The 20896-nt window shown below is 40.7% G+C and overlaps 1 protein-coding gene across 5 annotated transcripts in view; it reads left to right on the forward strand.

Moving 5' to 3' along the window:
• Positions 1-20896, forward strand: part of LOC127448554 (diacylglycerol kinase eta-like) — a 145624-nt gene that overhangs the window by 81130 nt on the left and 43598 nt on the right. For all 5 annotated transcript variants that reach the window (XM_051711186.1, XM_051711185.1, XM_051711188.1 and 2 more), the window contains 9 exons: positions 10753-10859; positions 11419-11544; positions 11630-11732; positions 16705-16867; positions 17034-17142; positions 17755-17894; positions 17995-18076; positions 18392-18483; positions 18564-18663. In XM_051711186.1, coding sequence (XP_051567146.1) covers positions 10753-10859; positions 11419-11544; positions 11630-11732; positions 16705-16867; positions 17034-17142; positions 17755-17894; positions 17995-18076; positions 18392-18483; positions 18564-18663 — 1022 coding nt within the window. The remainder of the gene's footprint in view (positions 1-10752; positions 10860-11418; positions 11545-11629; positions 11733-16704; positions 16868-17033; positions 17143-17754; positions 17895-17994; positions 18077-18391; positions 18484-18563; positions 18664-20896) is intronic.

A 20896-nucleotide genomic window follows, 5' to 3' on the forward strand; every position in this document is an offset into this window, starting at 1 on the left:
GGAGAAACCTATCTTTTAGCATTCCCATTATTCTCAATGGCAGTTGCTTGAATGGCGACAGAAGAAGTATACAATTTGAATCTGCCATTTTTGTTTATGGGTACTTAATTTCACATAAGGTTTTTTAGCCAATCAATTAAGTCATTAATGCCATGTGACAATAGCTCTGGAGCTGCAGAAAAATGACATTATGGCAAAGCTGACTGGCTGATGGCACAACAAGAACATGCACAGTCCCAAACCCTTCCCTACCTCAAAGGCAGCAGTGAGGGAAAACATGTTAAGTTCATGCTTTTTAGAGCCCTTTTCAAAATTTGGCACTGGTAAAACATCAAGACTACCTGATTGGATATCGTAAGGTTTAGGGGAAGAGATAGTATTGGGTTATAATTTCTCCAACCAATCAGATATCACTTTCCTCTTGAATATGAATGACTCTTCCCCTGCCATCATATGTTTTGGAAATTTGCCCCCCGTGCGCTGTCTGATTGACTTTCTGCATTCGTGCTTATGTGCACTCATGGTAATGCAGATATGTGCCTGCGTGATGGTCAAATACACAAAAAAATGCCTGTCTTGGCCAGGTATTAATAGAAACACAGTCAGTTACTGTATGTCTAAAGTAAACACCAGGCCAAAAAACAAAACAAAAACAAAAAAACAAAAAATTTATATAAAAATATTGGCTCTGTGCATTAAGGATTTGCATTGAAAATGCAGCCTAATACACATGCCACTGTTGTTAATATTAATCAAACAACAATAACAAGAAACTGAGCATTTGACCAATCATTGCTTTTGGCTGCATAACTTTAATAGCCTTTAAAAAAAAAAACATGCAGTGAAGACCTGTAATGTATGTAGTTTTATGTTACATTATTATTATTTCTTTAATTTTTACTTGAATACTTGATACTGTTTATTTTTTTCTTATTTTATTGAATGTTTCCTTGTCCTGAATAATTGACTTGAGAAATTGAATCAATGTTTACATAATTTACAAATTAGTTAGTGTTAGTTTTAATATCGAGAAGCATCAAATATCACTGGTATTAGTACCAGCCACTGAAATTTTGGTATCCTGACAACACTGCTTAAAATGCATGGTAGATCTTATACTGTAATGACATTATGAAACAGTAGATCTCATGAAGTGTGAGCACCCCTGGTCTAAAGGCTAATTTATACTTTCTGGGCAAACAGGCTTCTTTTAGTTCACTTAAAAATGATGACAGAATTCACAAACATTTTTGTTTGGAGATATTTCTTCTGTTTGCACACATCCCTGATATCCTTGACCTAAGAGAACTAGTCCAAGAGCATCGATGATTGATAAAAACTAGGGCTGTCGTTTTGACGTGAAATAAAATAAAAGCACTAAAAAAAAATTAATGCAATTATTAATTCCCCTGGACCATAATAAGAAATGTTCATACCTTCGAAGCAATTCAAGCTTGAAGTACCACATTCATGTTTTTATAAGTCCCAGTCAGCAAGGGGCAGCAAGTGCAACTCCACAGGATGAGAACACTTTTTTTGTGCTCAAACACAGCTGGACGGAACTCAACTCCGAATGCAGGGGTCTCGAGTCATGTTTTTCTAAGTTTCAAGCTACGTTTAACTCGACAGCCACCTAAAAATACTGTGTTAATGATTGACGTGACCCAAGTGAGACTTTCCAAAAGCGTTTGTCTGTACTGTATACATGCATGCTTAGAAAAGCTATTTTAATAAGTTTACAGGGGACAGACCAGTATGTTCAATGTTATGGAAACAAACAATAAATTAACTTTAAAATTTGTATTATCTAATCAGTTGTTTATTTGTCTGCCACAATTATGTAATATTTTAATTATCAAAATTGTATTTATTAGATATTATAATTATGTAAATATTATATATTCAATTATTTTTATTTAGAGGCATTTCTCTGCAAATATTGATATATGTGTGATGACACAGGAGAGGAATGAGGATCTAAATGCAGCATTTAATAAAACAAAAGTAAACCAGGCAACTCAGAACATAAAAAACAAAACACAGGGAACAAAGGACAGCATAATACAGATGAAGACTGACAAAAGAAACTAGGGGAAAACAAGGGCTTAAATACACAAGGGAAGGAGGAACACCTGGAGAAACAATCAGGGGAAAACCAATCATGAAAAGAAACTACAAAAGGACAACAAAACTAACAGGAACAGGGAACTAAATCAGAATTTCAACATAAGTCAAAACAAACAACAGGGAATGTGACAAAGCCCCCCTTTTAAGGAGCGGATTCCAGATGCTCCAAAAAAACAAAAACAAATTGTCCATGGGGTGTGGGGGGAAAACAGGTAGTTCTAGGGGGGCACAAGGGGAGCAGAGGAACAAGGCAAAGTCTGGGAGGCTTGAAACCAATGTGGTGCCAGAGAGATGGAGAGCCAGGGCAACGCTGCAGGCTCGGAGGACCAAGTAGACCAGAGTAGATCAGGCGGGCGGCCAGGAGACCAGAACAGATCAGGCGGGCGGGCGGCCAGGAGACCAGAGCAGATCAGGTGGGCGGGCGGCCAGGAGACCAAGGAGACCAGATCAGACGGGCGGCCAGGAGACCAAGGAGACCAGATCAGGTGGGCGGCCAGGAGACCAAGGAGATGACCTCAAGGTGGGGACTGGGTCAGGAGTCATGGGAGGCGGCCACAGGGCCGAGACAGGGTCAGGAGGCCTGGGCGGCGGAGCCAATGGGGAAATAGACTCTGGGGGCGGAGCCGTGGAAGACTCTGGGGGCGGAGCCGCGAGGGGCTCAAGACAAAGAGTCCTGGATGAATGGGAAATTACCTCCATGGTCACGAACATGAGATGAGACTCCGAAACGACCTCCGTGGTCGTGAACGTGGGCAGAGACTCGGGAACGACCTCCGTGGTCGTGAACGTGGGCAGAGACTCGGGAACGACCTCCGTGGTCGTGGGCAGAGACTCGGGAACGACCTCCGTGGTCGTGGGCAGAGACTCGGGAACGACCTCCGTGGTCGTGGGCAGAGACTCGGGAACGACCTCCGTGGTCGTGGGCAGAGACTCGGGAACGACCTCCGTGGTCGTGGGCAGAGACTCGGGAACGACCTCCGTGGTCGTGGGCAGAGACTCGGGAACGACCTCCGTGGTCGTGGGCAGAGACTCGGGAACGACCTCCGTGGTCGTGGGCAGAGACTCGGGAACGACCTCCGTGGTCGTGGGCAGAGACTCGGGAACGACCTCCGTGGTCGTGGGCAGAGACTCGGGAACGACCTCCGTGGTCGTGGGCAGAGACTCGGGAACGACCTCCGTGGTCGTGGGCAGAGACTCGGGAACGACCTCCGTGGTCGTGGGCAGAGACTCGGGAACGACCTCCGTGGTCGTGGGCAGAGACTCGGGAACGACCTCCGTGGTCGTGGGCAGAGACTCGGGAACGACCTCCGTGGTCGTGGGCAGAGACTCGGGAACGACCTCCGTGGTCGTGGGCAGAGACTCGGGAACGACCTCCGTGGTCGTGGGCAGAGACTCGGGAACGACCTCCGTGGTCGTGGGCAGAGACTCGGGAACGACCTCCGTGGTCGTGGGCAGAGACTCGGGAACGACCTCCGTGGTCGTGGGCATGGGCAGAGAGACTCGGGAACGACCTCCGTGGTCGTGGGCATGGGCAGAGAGACTCGGGAACGACCTCCGTGGTCGTGGGCATGGGCAGAGAGACTCGGGAACGACCTCCGTGGTCGTGGGCATGGGCAGAGAGACTCGGGAACGACCTCCGTGGTCGTGGGCATGGGCAGAGAGACTCGGGAACGACCTCCGTGGTCGTGGGCATGGGCAGAGACTTGGGAATGGAAACTTTTCTTCTCTTCCTCCTCCTCTGGATGGCCGAAGTTGGCAATGCTGGCTCTGGGACGGGCAAGGCTGGCAACTTGTTGGCTGTGGCAGGCGTGGGTGCAGACAATTTTTGATGTAGGGTCTTCATGGACCTACGCACCAACATCAGTGGCAGATCATACAACTTCGAGACAGGGGCCGTGGACGCAGGTTTTGTCCCGGGGTTCCCACCATAATCCACTGTAAAAGGGGAACCGCTAAGTTCCAGAGCTTTCTCCACATAATCACCGAGCGTCCAGTGAGGATCAGCTGGAGGCATGAGTTCCCTCAGTGCACTATTCAGACCAGCCCGGAAGAAAACCACCAGAGAGCGGTCTGGATAGCACACTACATTTGCCAGCTCTAAAAACTCACTGGCGTGATCCTCAGCTGGACGGTCCCCTTGCTCAAGGACTAGAATCCTGATGGCCGCTAGATCCATTTCTTGGTCAGTCTTTCTGTGATGAGACAGGAGAAGAATGAGGATCTAAATGCAGCCTTTTTTAATAAACAAAAGTAAACCAGGCAACTCAGAATATAATGAAACAAAACACAGGGAACAAAGCACAGCATAATACAGATAAAGACTGACAAAGAAACCAGGGGAAAACAAGGGCTTAAATACACAAGGGAAAACAAGGGAACGAGGAACACCTGGGGAAACAATCAGGGGAAAACCAATCATGAAAAGAAACTACAAAGGACTACAAAACTAACAGGAAACAGGAACAGGGAACTAAACCAGAATTTCAACATAAAAGTCAAAACAAACAACAGGGAATATATGACAATATGTGATTAATTTGATTAATTAATCAGCTTATCATTTAATAAATTTGATTCAAACTTTTAATGATTGACAGCCCTAGCTAGAACTAATCGTGTGTGTGGTTTGGATGTGTCGTTCTTTATTTTTTATTTTCCTCAGTTAACTCATTTTAAAATGATGCCACTCATAGTATAAACACATTGCATTTTAGAATGTTCAGGAGAAAAAAATACAGCTTCTTCCATAGTATAATTTAGGCTTAACTAGCCAAATCCTGATCCCTTGGTTTTTCAGTATTTTAGGAAAGAATAAGCATGATATGAAACGTGCTATTGGCAGAAATGTTGTGAAGGTCTCGCATACTGCTGTCAAATATGGATTATTGAAACCCTAATATAATAGCAGGATTATAATAGAAGGATCCCTGGTGATTCCCACCTCTGAGCAGCTAAGCCCTGTGCATCATTATGCAGGTTTTATGACCTTATATTAATTGAGAGACTACATGGAATTTTTGTACTTAAAATTCACTTGTCACATGAAATGCAAAAATGTTACTTTCATTATCTGATGTATTTCTAAATAACACTGGATATTCAAGAAGTAAAAATGTAGGACGGGACTTGATGTTATCCATCAGGAATTGATTGGACTGTGAAAAGTTGCCGGTACATTCTAAAATGGAGTTGAAGTATGTATTTTAACGTTCACGGATTGGCCCCATTCACTTCCAATGTAAGTGCCTTACTACAACCTAGAATTTTGTCTTTTTTGTAAAGAATAGGAGGGAGAAGTAAAAATTAAATTTGGTAATCTACACTATGCCACAAATGCTGTCGATTCAGCTTCACTTGTATTCACTGGCGGGCCGTGCATTTAAAGTCTAGGCCTTCAGTGTGATTCATGCAATTAAGAAAACACAGTTTCACAATTACTAAGACACCCTATGCCTTTGGGCATCATACATTATGTCGCAGCTAACTAGTAATACCAACTGACATTTTAAGAACACATCCACACACGAAAGCCAGAGCTTGAAATGACACTTAATGCTCAAGCAAGCCTAATTTTAACTGCAGCATGACTGTTTTGTGAAATGAACATCTCCCGAACAGACATTCAAAAATCATAATTTTTCATATGAATCTACCAAGGAGGTCTATAATACCTGGTCTAAAAATCTATCTAATAATACTTGCGATTTAAATGTTGCTTGCAATAAATTTTGTTTCGTCAAGGTACACGGTTATGCTGCGTTACATTCAAGTTGGATGTGGGATATTCCTACTTGATATCTCCGACCATAAATGCATTCCATTCCCTGATATTCGGAAGATGACATTTAAGGAAACAAAACTGCAACACTCCCGTTAGCTTAGCAGGGGTTTGACTCTCATTAGAGAAGTCTCCTAGCAACCCAAACAATGCTTCAGCGCTAGCATTTGTGCTTCAGGTGTACGATTATCAAAAGAGATTATAATTTACCATGTTTTATACACCTGTTTCTGCAGGCGTTTGTTAAACAAGCTTTAATATCATGTAATGTGGAAACGAACTCATTTATCGATATTACTTAATAAAATGAATGTTTATCACTTACTTTGTATATCTCCCTGAGTGTTGACATGTTTGTGTGACATCATGCCCCTGCATCTCGGCGAAATCGGAGTTGAGAATTTCTGCACGAGCCTACAAGTTGTAATTCTGACTTCAAGATGCATTCCATTGCACTTTTCCTAGAAGTTGTCAAATCCGACTTTCTGAGTTGAATGGAATGCAGCACTACTTTTCAAAACTTGATCTGACACTTAATGCTCAAGCAGCCTAATTTACACTTAGAAAACTCCTGATGTTGCTATAACAATGCAAAAAGCACTTACCAATTTACGTGAAGTGAAAATCAGTCCTCCTTACCTGTTAGTAAATTAAGCAATCACACAGTCATGCAGAACATCTCCTGTTTTTAAATCCATAAGGATCTCTTTCTCAATGGTGATGTGGCAGTGATAACAGCTGACTCGTCAGTAAGATCTCGTGCTTTTTGCTTCCAAATTACATACATCACTTAAAGCGTGATTGCGTCTCTCAAGGCCAGCAAGAAGGCCTTGACTGGGACATATCCTAAAGATCACACCCACCAAGAACAAATAAATCAATCTGATTGGCTGATGAATCTGACAATCTGACATTAGTTGCCCATTCATTTGCACTGTTGAGGGATTCTGTGGAAATTCTGAAGGACTGAGAGGGTGGAGCTCAGACTCACGTGCTGCTTCAGCTTCGGGCATGCGATTTGTGACACAGTTGTCACACTTTGCTTGTAAGCATCAAGGAATAAATTCTGACTGGATAAACTTTTCGTTTTTCTCTATTTGTTTGTAGATTACTTAAGAGTGGAAAGCGATTAAAAATAAATAGGCAAAAAGGTGATTGAGAATGAAAGGATGAAAAATATTTCTTTATTTGGCATGTTAGGCCAGCAGAGAAGGCTTTGCTGGCCCTGAGAATTCACCACTGCTTGTATTGAACCCAGAATATTCCTTTAAGTGGTTGGAGTATAGAGGTTGAAAACGTGAGGGATTCATGATGTCATCCGAAAAGAAAAGTCGTTTGGGGGGTGGAGCAAGCTATTATATTTTGATTAAAGATTATGAAAGATTATGAAGACAAACATCTTTTTTACTTGGAATAACACTCCAGTGAATCATGCACAAAAAGATCAAAACTGTGCATTAAGTAAATAGGTCAATATAATTTCATGCTGAATATAAGGATGCTGCAAAAAAAGATAAAAGTTGAAAAACAGAAATGATGACCAGATATAACACCTAACACTTTTCCTTAAACATTTGAACATAAAATATTGAGGTTATAAAGAAAATGTTGGACATGTTGTTTGTCATCTACCCGAGATTAAACACCTCAAATGAATATGCTGGCAGGTTTAAACACTCACACTAAAAATACCAGCTCCAGGATCATGCATTATGAATGCTAATGGTGTGACATCATGTGGAAAGAGAGTGCTAATTACTTTCAGAGATATGCAGATGGTGCTCATTAAACTCGGCTGACTGTCATTGGCTCTTACATAGCAGGAAGTAAAAATAGTATACCTCGCACTCACACCTCAGTTTTAATGAGAAGTGCAAGTACAACTCTGAAACTCAGGCTCCATTGTGAATATCATAAACTTCATCATCATGTTAATTTTCCACCAAAACATTTCAAGATGCCTTTTAGTATGGCAGTTTTATAGGGTAATGTTGCTTTAGGCACAAGCGGATTTGTGTGGTTGTGCATGTGGTCGCAGTTATCTACAGAGCGATAATTAGGGAGCACTGTCCAATGCTGTTGTTCCATCAAGCACTCCAGAGTATTAATTACTGTATGTGTTACTGTGGAAAGATGATCTCATTTTTTTTTCAACAAACCTCTCATTACCATCTTCAAGGCTGAGAGACGATTGTGCACTCATGGAAATTGCTTTGCGCTTTAGAGTGAGTTCTTTGTGAGTGGTGTTTTAGCTTTCAGCAGACAATGCAGTTAGAGTGAACTATTCAGAGAATGAGAAATTAGATCGTTTATTACAATCGGATAGCTGATGATGATAGTCAATAAATAATTCCAGCTGTGCTAAAATACACAACATAATGATATCTATTACTCAACAGGGACTATATCTAGCGGAAGGATGTTTGTTCATGAATTTGCTTAATAAACTAATGTTTTAATTAAAATACTTTTTTTTAATTGAAGCAATAGGATTGAGAACACTACTAAAATACTCTGTCAATATTTCCTTGTGCTGCCCGTATTGTGAGCGAAATGTTCCTTTGAGTTGGACATTTTCATTGAATGAAGCACGACCGGTGTAGTCCAATTAACAAACAAATAACCTTTCTACCAGTTCTTTTTAATAAATTACTCAAACAACTCTCAAATTAATCTCATACTCCCCTGTCTAATGGCTCACTCACTCACTGAATAAGTTTGGTCATTTAAAGATTTAACAAAAGACTCAGTCACTGAACTAAAGGATATTACTTTTGGCCATATACTGTACAACTGGAACCGAAAACTGTTATTGTGTTATATTGGCTAAACCAATGATGACCAATGTCTGTTTGTCAGACCAATGCTATCCTCGGGGAGTGTTCTAGAAATGTTTGAATCACTATTTTTAATTTGGTGATTCTGGTGAGGCAGAAATCACACACTTCACCTTAACTGTATTGCGGGGATTACGAAGGCCAGGGTTTCGAGAAAACACTTCCCAAAGTTGAGAGACTTGATGTTTAGAATGATTCACGCTGCTTATATTTCACTACAATTTCTTGCGCCAGCCAGTCAATAAGGATTGATGTCATAGGTCCCAACAAAAGAGGCAAACTCGATATTTCTCACTCTCTAATTTGACGGAGACATCCTGTCCATTAGCAGCACGTCGTAAACAGTCTTCCATTCATTCGACATTACTGAATTGTCTGTAAATGGTTTGCTAACAACCCTGAAAATGACATTACAGTGATTGATAGATGATTTGTTTTCAGAGCCATGTGAAATGGTCTGAGAGCAGACCGGCTCTGATTACAAGGTGAGTGCAGAGCCAACGAGAGATGAAGTGCTCGCTGATTAGCTTTATGAATCTCTGGAGAGGATGCTGTCTCTTGTCTGCCATCAGAGACTCTTGTCTCAAAAGATGTGTCTCCTCATTCATTATTGAGAGACGGCATTGCAGAAAGTGGAAATTCCCAGCGTCCGACATACCACGAGTACTCGGCTTCCTTTCCCGTAAACAGAGGAAACACTCTCTTGTGGTAAGTCTTTGGCATCCCGGTTGGCTGGCCTTGGTTTGACTAAATGAGCTGTAACCAACTATATTCTGTACAACTGTATTTCCTGCCAGCAATGTCACTCTCGTGAATGAGTCATTCCTTCGAGTTGGACCTTTTCAATTAATGAAGTGCAACCACAGTAGTCCAGTTCACAAACTATTAAGTTATAAGCTGATTCTCTATATAGGGACAATTCACCTTAAAATGAAACTTTTGACATAATTTACTTAAAACCTGCATGACCATGGAAGACAAAAAGAGATCTCAGGCAGAATGCCAACCTCAGTCACTATTCGCTTTCATTGAATCTTTTTTTTTTTTTTTTTACCAATTAACAAAATGAATGTTGACTGACATACTGTCATTCATGTCAAGCAAAGGTGTCACTGCCAAATCAAGCAACTTCCTATTGGTCAACGCTGCAAATTTGTATGTCAAAGTTAACCGAACTTGAACGGCAAATACAATTTGCGCTGGGAAATTTCTTCGCCATCTTCTTCGCCATCGCACTGATTTCCATTGAGACTGAACTGTATTTCCCCTGTGAAATTTCATCATACAACATGTGGATGAGTAAATGATGACAGAATTTGAAACATTTGGTGAACTATCGCTTCTCTCAAATTGCGGCTCACTAACTGAATCAGTTTTGGCAGTTCAAGATTTAACAAAAGATTTATTAACTCTTTGAACTGGGCCAAGAAAGTACAAGAGGTTTTGTAGTTTTGCAAGTCGTAGAGACATATGCATTGATTGTGGTGTCTGTGTTGGGAAATGGCTGAGGGATTTTATGTTTGTAGGAATGGAGGTGGCCATGATAATGTGCTGAGCCATACATTATAGAGGAGGAAGCCTGCAAGCCAATCAATCAGCCACTCAATTTTCCATCTGGAAACGAGCATATGAACTTTGCTAATCTGATTAAACCTGCAATGCAATTTAATAGAGGAAATCGGCGCAGAACTGTCAGCCGCTAGCTTACTGGACCTTACCCACACTGAACAGAAGAGTGCCTGGTCTGTGCTTGATAGATCCATAAGAACTTCTTTTTGGACTGTTGAAACAAATGAGATTTCACTTTGCTTTTCAAGTACTTCTTCAGTGCTTCCCTTCAGATGATCAACCGTATATTGTGCTGTTTCATTTTGGTGTGACTCAGGACACAATTTCCATATCCTTATGTTTCTTCTGCTGAAATGAAAACGATTGATTGCCATTATTGAAACTGCTCAAGGTTATTGCTGGCCAGACTCATGACCTGTTTGTACATTTCTCTTTTTGCAGTGTGTAAATTCAAGGCCCACAAAAGGTGCGCAGTCAGGGCCACAAACAACTGCAAATGGACAACGTTGGCCTCTATCGGGAAGGACATCATTGAGGACGAGGATGGGGTGAGCATCCTAAAGACTTTAGCATGCAAAGAGAGCGTGAGCTACAATCAAATATGCTGTTATCATAGAGAGAGTTGAAAGAAAGATGTAGGAAAGGAGAAACCTTAAAACAGACCAGAGGCTGACCTAATTAAAGGAAAGTGATTAGGGATGGGTCACAATGGTGAACTAATCAACTAGTCATACAACAGCATGCTTTAGCCTTTTAGACCATTTACACAGTAAAACCCTCTTGGAAAAGTTGCATCCTTAAATTAATCGTCTTAAAATACCACAACAGCCATACAAGGATGTGTCATGTTTGAGCGTCCCACCTGGAGCATTGCGTTTTTAAGTTGCCGTGGTAAGTTAAAATGAGCCATTTTGAAAATGCATCTCGCGACCCCTGAATTCCGTTGCGCTTCGTTTCGTTTTTTTTAACACAAGAACTAATGAACTAATGGGGTCACGTGAACCTGCAACCAGCTTAATTATACAGGGTAACTGACTGACTATTTGATTTTGAAAATATGCAAACATATTTTTATATAAACCTTTTTGATATATTTTATTCCTATAGATTGCGATGCCACACCAGTGGTTGGAAGGCAACCTGCCGGTCAGTGCCAAGTGTGTCGTTTGCGACAAAACATGTGGCAGCGTGCTACGATTGCAAGACTGGCGTTGTTTGTGGTGCAAAGCCATGGTAAGGACTACATATCTCAGAATCCCTCATGACTACTTGAGTTCAGAGAGCTTGTGAAGTCTAAGAGCCATATGTGCTTCGACAGGTGCACACGGCATGCATGGATCTCTACCCCCGCAAATGTCCCCTGGGCCAGTGCAAAGTGTCTATCATCCCCCCTACTGCCCTCAACAGCATTGACTCAGATGGTAAGACCGTAATTTGTTACAGAAATGCTAAAATGATTTGTTGGCCTATCCAAGATTTTACTTTTTATAAGATTTCATGAGTGATAATCGTTTTGAAAGTCACGCACATAAAAAGTTCACGCATATACATATTTATCTAATGCTCTATTTGAGTGAGAGTAATTTAAGGGCTCATATCGTACTTTATAAACAGTATATACATGTATTTATATTTTATTCATTTTATTTTTTCCCCCCGAAGTCCACTTTTAATGAAAGAAAAATAGAAATGTAGTTTGTCATGACCATTTTCCACCATCTATCTGAACCTCTCTGAAGGGCTGTTTTTCAGACTTCTATGCTAACCACTTGCATCTGAAATGAGCAGCAGTGCTTTGCTGCACATACTCGTGAGCTACGGGTTTGCTGTTGGCTTAAATATAGTTTTTAGCTACCCCCTCCTTTAATAGTAGCATCTTTGCAAAGCACAAATTAGATTATGACAAATTCAACAATCTGCAATCTGCAGATGCACCGCACAAATGGTTAAAGTGAGACTGAAATTATCTGGGAGCTTAAATAAAAATAAACGTACAATCCCAAACAATGGGATCTTTCGAAAGGATGTGCAGAGTGGTAGGTGCTACACATAGCCAGGAACAGTGGATTTTCTCTAATATTTTAGCGTTAGCATTAGTTCTTCTGGTATTTAGGAATAATAGCATCTATCATAGTATCATACTGTGACTGGGCGTGCCATGTTGCTTAATACCGAATAGGCGTTGTTGACGTGTGAATGTTGGTGGTCATGCATTAATGCATGACGTTGTGGAAGCCAGAAAGTTGCGAAAGTACGTAACAACCTATTTTTGCAGCTTTGTTTCAATAGATGGTCTGTTGGACTAGGAGAGTTTTGAGTTCAAAGATTTGCAGTATGTTTTATTGGTGCATTGTACATAAATTCCAAAAATTCAGGGTCACTATGAATGCCAGCTTGAGTGCGTAAGCATGATTCCATCCCTACCTACCCTGAATATTTTATATGATTATGCATGCATGGGTTTATGTGAAGTGGTGTGAGGTGGAGTACTGCTATAGATGGAGCTCATTATTTTTGCAAATTCCCTGCTTGTATGTAGAGCAGTATCTTTTCCATTACACCTCTGACCTTGTCAGATTTGATCAAATATATAGGATGTGTTCTCTCCTCTCCTGAGAGACACTCTGCACTCATGTTCCTTTACTTTTGCTCTCTATCTCTATGGCATATGGAAAGTCACTTTCCCTCAGTGAGTCTTGTCTTAGCACATGTAAACATAACAGCCTCTGGTGGACCATGTGCTCTGAAAATTCAAGAGGAGAGCAAACAATAACACTCGCCCATCCCTGGCTCTCTCTCGACCCCTGTCTGCATTATTAACCTACAGCTGAGGATTCATACCTTCCCTGTTTGCTCAATCAGCCCCGGAACATATGCCACCAGGGAAACTGCCCTGAATTTTTTCCAGGAAATTGCACATTGCCATTTATTGACAGATATATGAATGCTATTTAGATCCAACTTGTGCTCAATAATAGTGAGAAGGTGTAAAAATTGCTCACTGTGAAAATGCTGCCTTCATAGATAGGAGATTGGAACATGGCCTGAAAATCAAGCTTAAGATGGTAACTGTGTTTTGGAGCATGGTAGCTGGTTTCTTGCTGGTCTAAGCTGGTCATTCAATTTTGATGAGGACCTTAAAGCTCCTCTACCTTTAATTGGAGGGCCACATATTGAATAGAGATTAGTTGCGGCCAGGCAGAAATGTAATGAAAATCGATGGCTCTGAAGTTTCCTGATACTGATATTTTGTTGGATTGCTTTGTTGTTCCATTAATTAGCTCTTTAAAATAGAAGAAAGCAGTGCTGGTAGAATAACCGGATTGGAGAGTGTTAAGCTGCTAAAGCAGTAGACAAAGGGATGAGAGGAGAAAGAAAGTGTGATAATGTGATGGGTAAAGTCCTCTCAGTCCTCACGTGTAAGGAATCCCCCTGCCTCAGTGCTAGGTGGTGAAGAGAGCTGCATCTTAATTGGCTGAGGGCTGCCTGTGGCACGTGCCAGAGCTTCGTGACTCAATCTGCCTCAGCTTGCTTCCACGAGAGAGAGGGAAAGGGGAGGAGGGGATTCTGTTCAACCCAAAGGGGTCTACTGACAAACATCCACCCACACATTAGTGTCTGCTCGCAGCCACATGGAGAACACGCAAAACCCTCGCTTGAGGGCAACTGTCAGCAACACTTACACTCATGCATGCTTATAGCCATTTACACGAGTACAAAGCAAGATGCATACAGGTACACAGAGATGAGTCGTGTATGTTCATACAATGAGAGACAGGAATGTTGAAATCTAAATCTGGCATATGGTGAATCTCGTAAACACTGCGGATTACTGCTTGCAGCTACTGGTCTGTTCAGCCACTGGTTACTGCACATGCTGCATGCATGCATGTTAGATGGTTTGCATTTTCTTCCCACTCCACTCTCAGTGATTCAGTCTTGTCCAGACATGGAGAAAACTGTTCCTAAGCAACATGGACTCAACGAAAAATCTCACTGTTATTATGTTGGTTATCTCTCTCTCTCTCTCTCTCTCTCTCTCTCATATATATATATATATATTCAAACTACATCCACAAAACTTGGCAAAGACCTTCAGACTGTTCTGGAATAGTGTGTTATGACTTTTCTGACAATCAAAAATCGGAAAAATCCCATTTACATTGATGGAATGTTCAAAGGGGCCAAGGTAGGGCTGGGCAATAGGACGATATATTTTGTGGCACTGATATAAAATGTCGATCGATGGAGATTTTGCTACATTGTGTATATCACAATATGCAAATATCTATTTGCAGAGCATGGGTTTATCTGTTAGTGTACAGAGCTTCATGTGAGACTGAGTGAATTTAAGAAACATAGACAGGGTTTTATGTCATTAAAAAATTTTCTGCATTAATCTCGCATTCAGTGCTTCAATAGAGCATCTGACATGCTCATTTGTTGTTTCATGTGAGTGCTATCTCTGGAGCATGCAAGTGTCGCAAGTCTAGCAGGCTTCCCGATATTTACAGGAGAGTGCAGAGCGGGATCACTCGCTCTACTCAGGAACCCAGGAAAAACCCAGAAAAAACAATCTCCACAGAATGGGATGACTTGCAAACAAGTCAAGAAAATTAAGAGGAGCTTGTTGTTAAAACAGGGGCGACATCTGTGGTGTAGGTTCACAAAAGCCAACACAGAGCAGAAAAATGTAATCTGCAAACTGTGTCACACAACAATATTCACTCTTAATACAAGCAATTTGTTACAACCTCATCAAAATGAAGCATGCAAAAGAATACTATGAATGCCAAATGTTATTTATTTATTTATTTATTTGAAACTATTTAATTCACTGACTGGATTATCCAAAAATAGGCATTACAATATGATTATTTAAAATATAAACCAATTTTTATTGATTTTCAAAAAAATGTTTACTAGGAAGTATCATTATATAAAATTACTCATATTGTGATATGAGATTTTGGTCATATCGCCCACCCCCTAGGCCAAAGGAATGCTCGTTAATTCAAACAAACAAACAAACAAACAAACAAAACAATCTGACATTTTTCTGACTCTCTATGTGACAGTCTGGCTGACTATATAGCTAGCTTGCTAGCTGGCTGTTTGAGCGTCTCAATCAGATCCCTAGTTCAGTAGTCAGGGCACTGATCAGAGTCGGCCATTTTAAGGGCTGTCTCATTTGCAAAATCTTTCCAGTCCACTGAAACGTTCGCTCCCTAAAAAATCCCCCAATGCACAGTAAAACGATAGTGACGACAGTGTCATTTATACAGCAATGGTGCTGATTAATAACAGCTGCGCTTGAATCTGCAAGCTCATTAACGTGACGCAGGTGACTGAGTCATAACTATCCCAATGTTCAGTGGATCAATACCCTTACCAGTGCCCGAATTCATGTTTATGATATACTAATTCACGACATAGGGAGCTAGGGAGCTGATTGAGACACAGGGTTTGTCTTAAATTTACAAACTTTTAAAACTAGCCTAAACTTTCAGATGAGGCTTTTTCAAGCCAAGTTTGTCTTGACAAGTTTGACCTAACTAGTGTTTTTTTTTTTTTTGACAAAAATTTCATTTAATTTTAATTGACCAAAAAACATTTAGTTGATGACAATGTGCAAAATGACAGAATCATTTATCAGACATTAATAGACCAAACTTTAACCAAATATTCAAATATGATAATTGATAAACTACTTACAATTATTTAAAAATGTATAAAACATACAGTATTAAAGATAACATGTTTAATATGTAAGAGTAAACAGAAACTGTTCTGAAAACCTGAGCTGCTGAATTAATGGCATATAATGAATATATTAAAGTATAAGCTAGTCTTTAGAAGTTCTCTGTTGTGAATTCATCACATTTAGACTGTTAAGGATATTGCATTACATGTTGCGGTTTTAGGTAGTCACAGCTTAAGTTATGTATTCTGACCAGCGGGTAATTTAGTTCAGGTTCTCCTGTTCATTTGCTTCATTATCTGTGCAGATAGAATTGGTAATATTATGCTGATACTGTGGATGTAGCTGATTAATCTCACAAATGTATTACATTTTCGCCAGTAATTTTGTTGACGAGGTTAACATTGCCTAATGAGCTGCCTTATTGTCTTTTGCCTAGATAGGCAGCTGCCTTCTAAGGCAGTATCACAATTGTAATGGAACCTCATAATTGACACAAGCAGGACACTCGAGTCGACTTCAGTGGAGTTTGCCGTTAGCATGTTGCTAAGCTAACGAAATGATTAATAAGCATAAAAAAACATATTGCATTCTTGTAATTAATTAGTTTTCCAATAAATATATTTTTACAATTTATTGTATTTTTCAATAAGTCAATTTTATAATAAAATAGTTTTTCTTATTCGTGACAGGTTTCTGGAAGGCCACCTGTCCACCATCATGCGCAAGTCCACTTCTTGTGTTTGTCAACTCTAAAAGTGGAGACAACCAAGGGGTGAAATTCCTGCGTCGCTTCAAACAGCTGCTTAATCCCGCTCAAGTCTTTGATCTGGTCAACGGTGGACCTCACTTGGGGTAAGACCAGGATGTCAAAGATCGCAGAGTGTGACCTATTTTTTATGTATTTTTTTTTGCTTGTTTTGTTGTTTTGACTTTTTCAATAAAAAATATGATGTCGCATTTTCCCCTGACTTTAATTCTTTGAGACATTTTGGTTCAATTGCACATTTTTCTGTTAAAGCCTTCGATTGTTCCAGAAGTTCGATAACTTCCGAATCCTCGTATGTGGTGGAGATGGAAGCGTTGGTTGGGTCCTGTCTGAAATCGATAAACTTAATCTTCACAAACAGGTGACTGAAAATCACAGTAAGACACTGTGTCCTAACTTGCCGCAATGCCACAAAAAAAAATTCTGTCCACACTGAATGTGAAAATGCTGTGCGACGTGACTCAATCACAGCCAAAATTTTAAAACAAGAGGCTTTTTTTGTTGTTGTAAAAAGCACAAGTACATTCTTCCAAGTTTGTTAGGTTTCAAGTGATAAAACAAAGATATTAGGATAAAAATCTTAGTAGAATTTCTGGTTGTCAAACATTAGCTGAACATGTCCATAGTTAATGTGATGAACTACACCTGCTGTTACTCTGCTAGAACACCTGTAAGGATAACTACCTTCATACATTCACTTGAAATCACCTTAAGACCAGATAAAATTAGGCTTAAAAAGGGCTGAGTTATTATCTGGCATCATTGGCATCAAGTTCATTGCAGATGCCACATTCATACATTTTGAAATGTGGCTTAAGTGTCCAAATACTTAATGGGGCACTGTTGCTTTTATTGCTTGTCATTTTAACACATTGTGCCTGGTTAAGACACAGTGTAGAGCATCTCTTTGAACAGATGTTAATGAGGATTTTTTTCATCTGATCTAAGTGAACTCTCTTTCTCTGGTTGGCAGTGCCAGCTGGGCGTTCTGCCGCTGGGTACTGGGAATGACCTGGCACGGGTGCTCGGTTGGGGCCCGTCGTGTGACGACGACACTCAACTCCCTCAGATACTGGAGAAGCTGGAGCGAGCCAGCACCAAGATGCTGGACAGGTACAGAGTGCATATTAATTTATGATCATAAGCACTTTATGCATATAATACAGTATGTGTAGCATTGGTTACAGCTACAGCTGCCCTCTGCTGTTGACAGGTGGAGTATAATGACGTATGAGATTAAAATTCCTCCCAAACACAGCTGTCCCGCCACACCTGAGGAGGCAGAAGACGGCCAGGTACTTGCACAACCGCAGCAAATTTGACTAGCAAATTACACATTTTTCTGCATAAAAAAAATGAGAGAGAAATCTGTCCGAGCCTGCAACTGACTGGGTGTTCATATAATGTGTATTTAAATATACACATTTGCAACAGTTTTATTGTAATAAATGGTATTTCAGATGATAATATACTACACAAGTATTAATATTATTGTTTAGTATATAGTTATGGGCAGTCTGAGGGGTGGTTGGTTCATTTATACTCAGATTTCCCATGTTATTCCCATCTCTAATATTAATATGACATGTGATATGTATAAGTCATTTTAGTTTCAGATCTCTGCTTATGAGGATTCAGTGGCTGCTCATCTCACGAAGATCCTGAACTCAGATCAGCACTCAGTAGTCATATCTTCATCAAAGTGAGTCCTCTCACACCAGACAGTGTTTATTACACCATCAAGTACAATAAGAAAGACATTTGTCCTCTTTTCTCCTGCAGGGTCTTGTGTGAGACAGTGAAGGAGTTTGCAGCGAAAGTGGGGAAGTGTTATGAGAGAAGCACTGACAGCACAGAAGACGCTGAAGCACTGGCCCTCAAAGTGAGTCTGTGCTGTCTGACCCCATTTTATTTACATATTTGTATGTTTAAATTATAACTCTAGATATATTTGTTTCTACAATGATTAGCAACCCCCCCCCCCCCCCCCCAACCCCAACCTGTAATGGATGCATTGAATTAATATTTTGCAACATTGCTTGGCTACTGTAAACAACAGCTTTGTGCTGTGCCTAACAAGACAGTATAGCATCACTACTGGATGATCAGTTTCTACCATTGTACTATAACGTCATGCCACCCAGCCCCTAGGCCAGTGTCAGAAATTAACTTTTCCATTAAGGGGCAATGTTTGCCCCCCTGGATTTGATTTTCAGAATTTTTTATGTTTGCTTGACAAAGCCAACATACTGTTATTTTTCTAACTCTGATTAGGGTTTTTTCAAAATCTTTAATGTGTGAAAATCCCAGGAGATCAGCAGTTACAGAAATACTCAAACCAGCCAGCCTGGCACCAACAACAATCATGCCACAGTCCAAATCACTGAGATCACATTTTTCCCCATTCTGATGGTTGATGTGAACATTAACTGAAGCTCCTGATCCATATCTGCATGATTTTATACACTGCACTGCTGCCACATGATTGGCTGATTAGATAATCGCATGGATGATTGTTGGTGCCAGACGGGCTGGTTTGAGTATTTCTGTAACTGCTGATCTCCTGGGATTTTCACACAAAACAGTCTCTAGAATTTACTCTGAATGGTGCCAAAAACAAAAAACATCCAGTGAGCGGCAGTTCTGTGGATGGAAACGCCTTGTTGATGAGAGAGGTCAACAGAGAATGGCCAGACTGGTTCGAACTGACAAAGTCTATGGTAACTCAGATAACTGCTTTGTTCAATTGTGGTGAGAAGTATAGCATCTCAGAATGCTATTCTGAGATGCGGGTTGCACTGTTTTGGTGGGACAAGATATATACACAATATTAGGCAGGTGGTTTTAATGTTGTGGCAGATCGGTGTGTGTATACATATAAATATATATATATATATATATATATATATATATATATATATATATATATATATACTGTATATACTGTATATACTATATATATTTATATATACAACAGTTAGCTCCGGTCCTTAAATCTGATTGGACGAGAGAAGTTCCATGAGTACTGATGGTCTCACACCATCAGCACTCAGACGCTTCACTGTGTGTATCACTCCGCTTATGTTCGAACCGTTCTAAACTAAAATGTAAGAGCAGTGCATATGTGTTAAGAGCTATATGTGTCTCTTTACCTTTAATTTTGTGACATTACATATTTTAGCCAGCAGGTGGCGGTAAAAGACCATTTTTGTGTGTAATATGAGCCAGGTGATGTGACATGAGTCAGCGTCAGTCAGTGTTTTCATTCATCAGCACTAGTACGTGATCACTCGTATTATTGCTACACTACTAAAGCTGGGAAATAGCTTTAAATGGCTTTAAACTAACAACTTCAGCATTAAGGCTCATCACAGCTGAGACACAACAGACTGATTAATTACACAAACTCAAGGTGCTTACCTCTTACCGGAGTTTCCACACTGGAGAGGACATACTGTTCAAAATGGTGGAGGAGATTGCGGTTTCTATAGTGAAAGACTCTTGCGCACCAGCTACCGTGAAATAGGGAGGAATACCCCCGCTCAGACGGCTATTTTTCCCCAGAGAAAACAGGATGAATTTGACCAAAATGACATTATCTTCAGAAAGCTGACTAACACACTATAGCATCACTTCTTGGTAGTGGCAACAGGTGATAGCACACGCTCCATCTCTCTCTCTCTCTCTCTCTCTCACTCTCACTCTCACACACACACACTCACACACACACCCTTGTTTCTCCAATAACTTGTTAGAAACAGCCCAAACCATTATACTAGTTCTAAAGTGACATTTTTTAATTACTAACAAAGGCCTGGACCCATCATTTGGTTTGAACTAGCAACAGCAGATTCTGATCCGTCATGTAAGAAAGTAGTTCCACGCACAAATGTGTGTTTTATGACCGTACTCAGTTTTTCCTAATAACTTCCAGCTATATATTTGTGACAAGGAGGAGGGGCCCCCACTCGGGCTAATCAGCCGAGGAGAGGGATAAATGCAGCCGGATGCTGCAGTTCGGGAGAGAGAGAGCCACACGCAGCTGCCGCATCCGGCTGCATTTATCCCTCTCCTCGGCTGATTAGCCCGATTGGGGGCCGGGCGTGCGTAGTCAT

The sequence above is a fragment of the Myxocyprinus asiaticus genome, chromosome 11 (genome assembly GCF_019703515.2).
Source record: "Myxocyprinus asiaticus isolate MX2 ecotype Aquarium Trade chromosome 11, UBuf_Myxa_2, whole genome shotgun sequence".
Lineage (NCBI taxonomy): Eukaryota > Metazoa > Chordata > Actinopteri > Cypriniformes > Catostomidae > Myxocyprinus > Myxocyprinus asiaticus.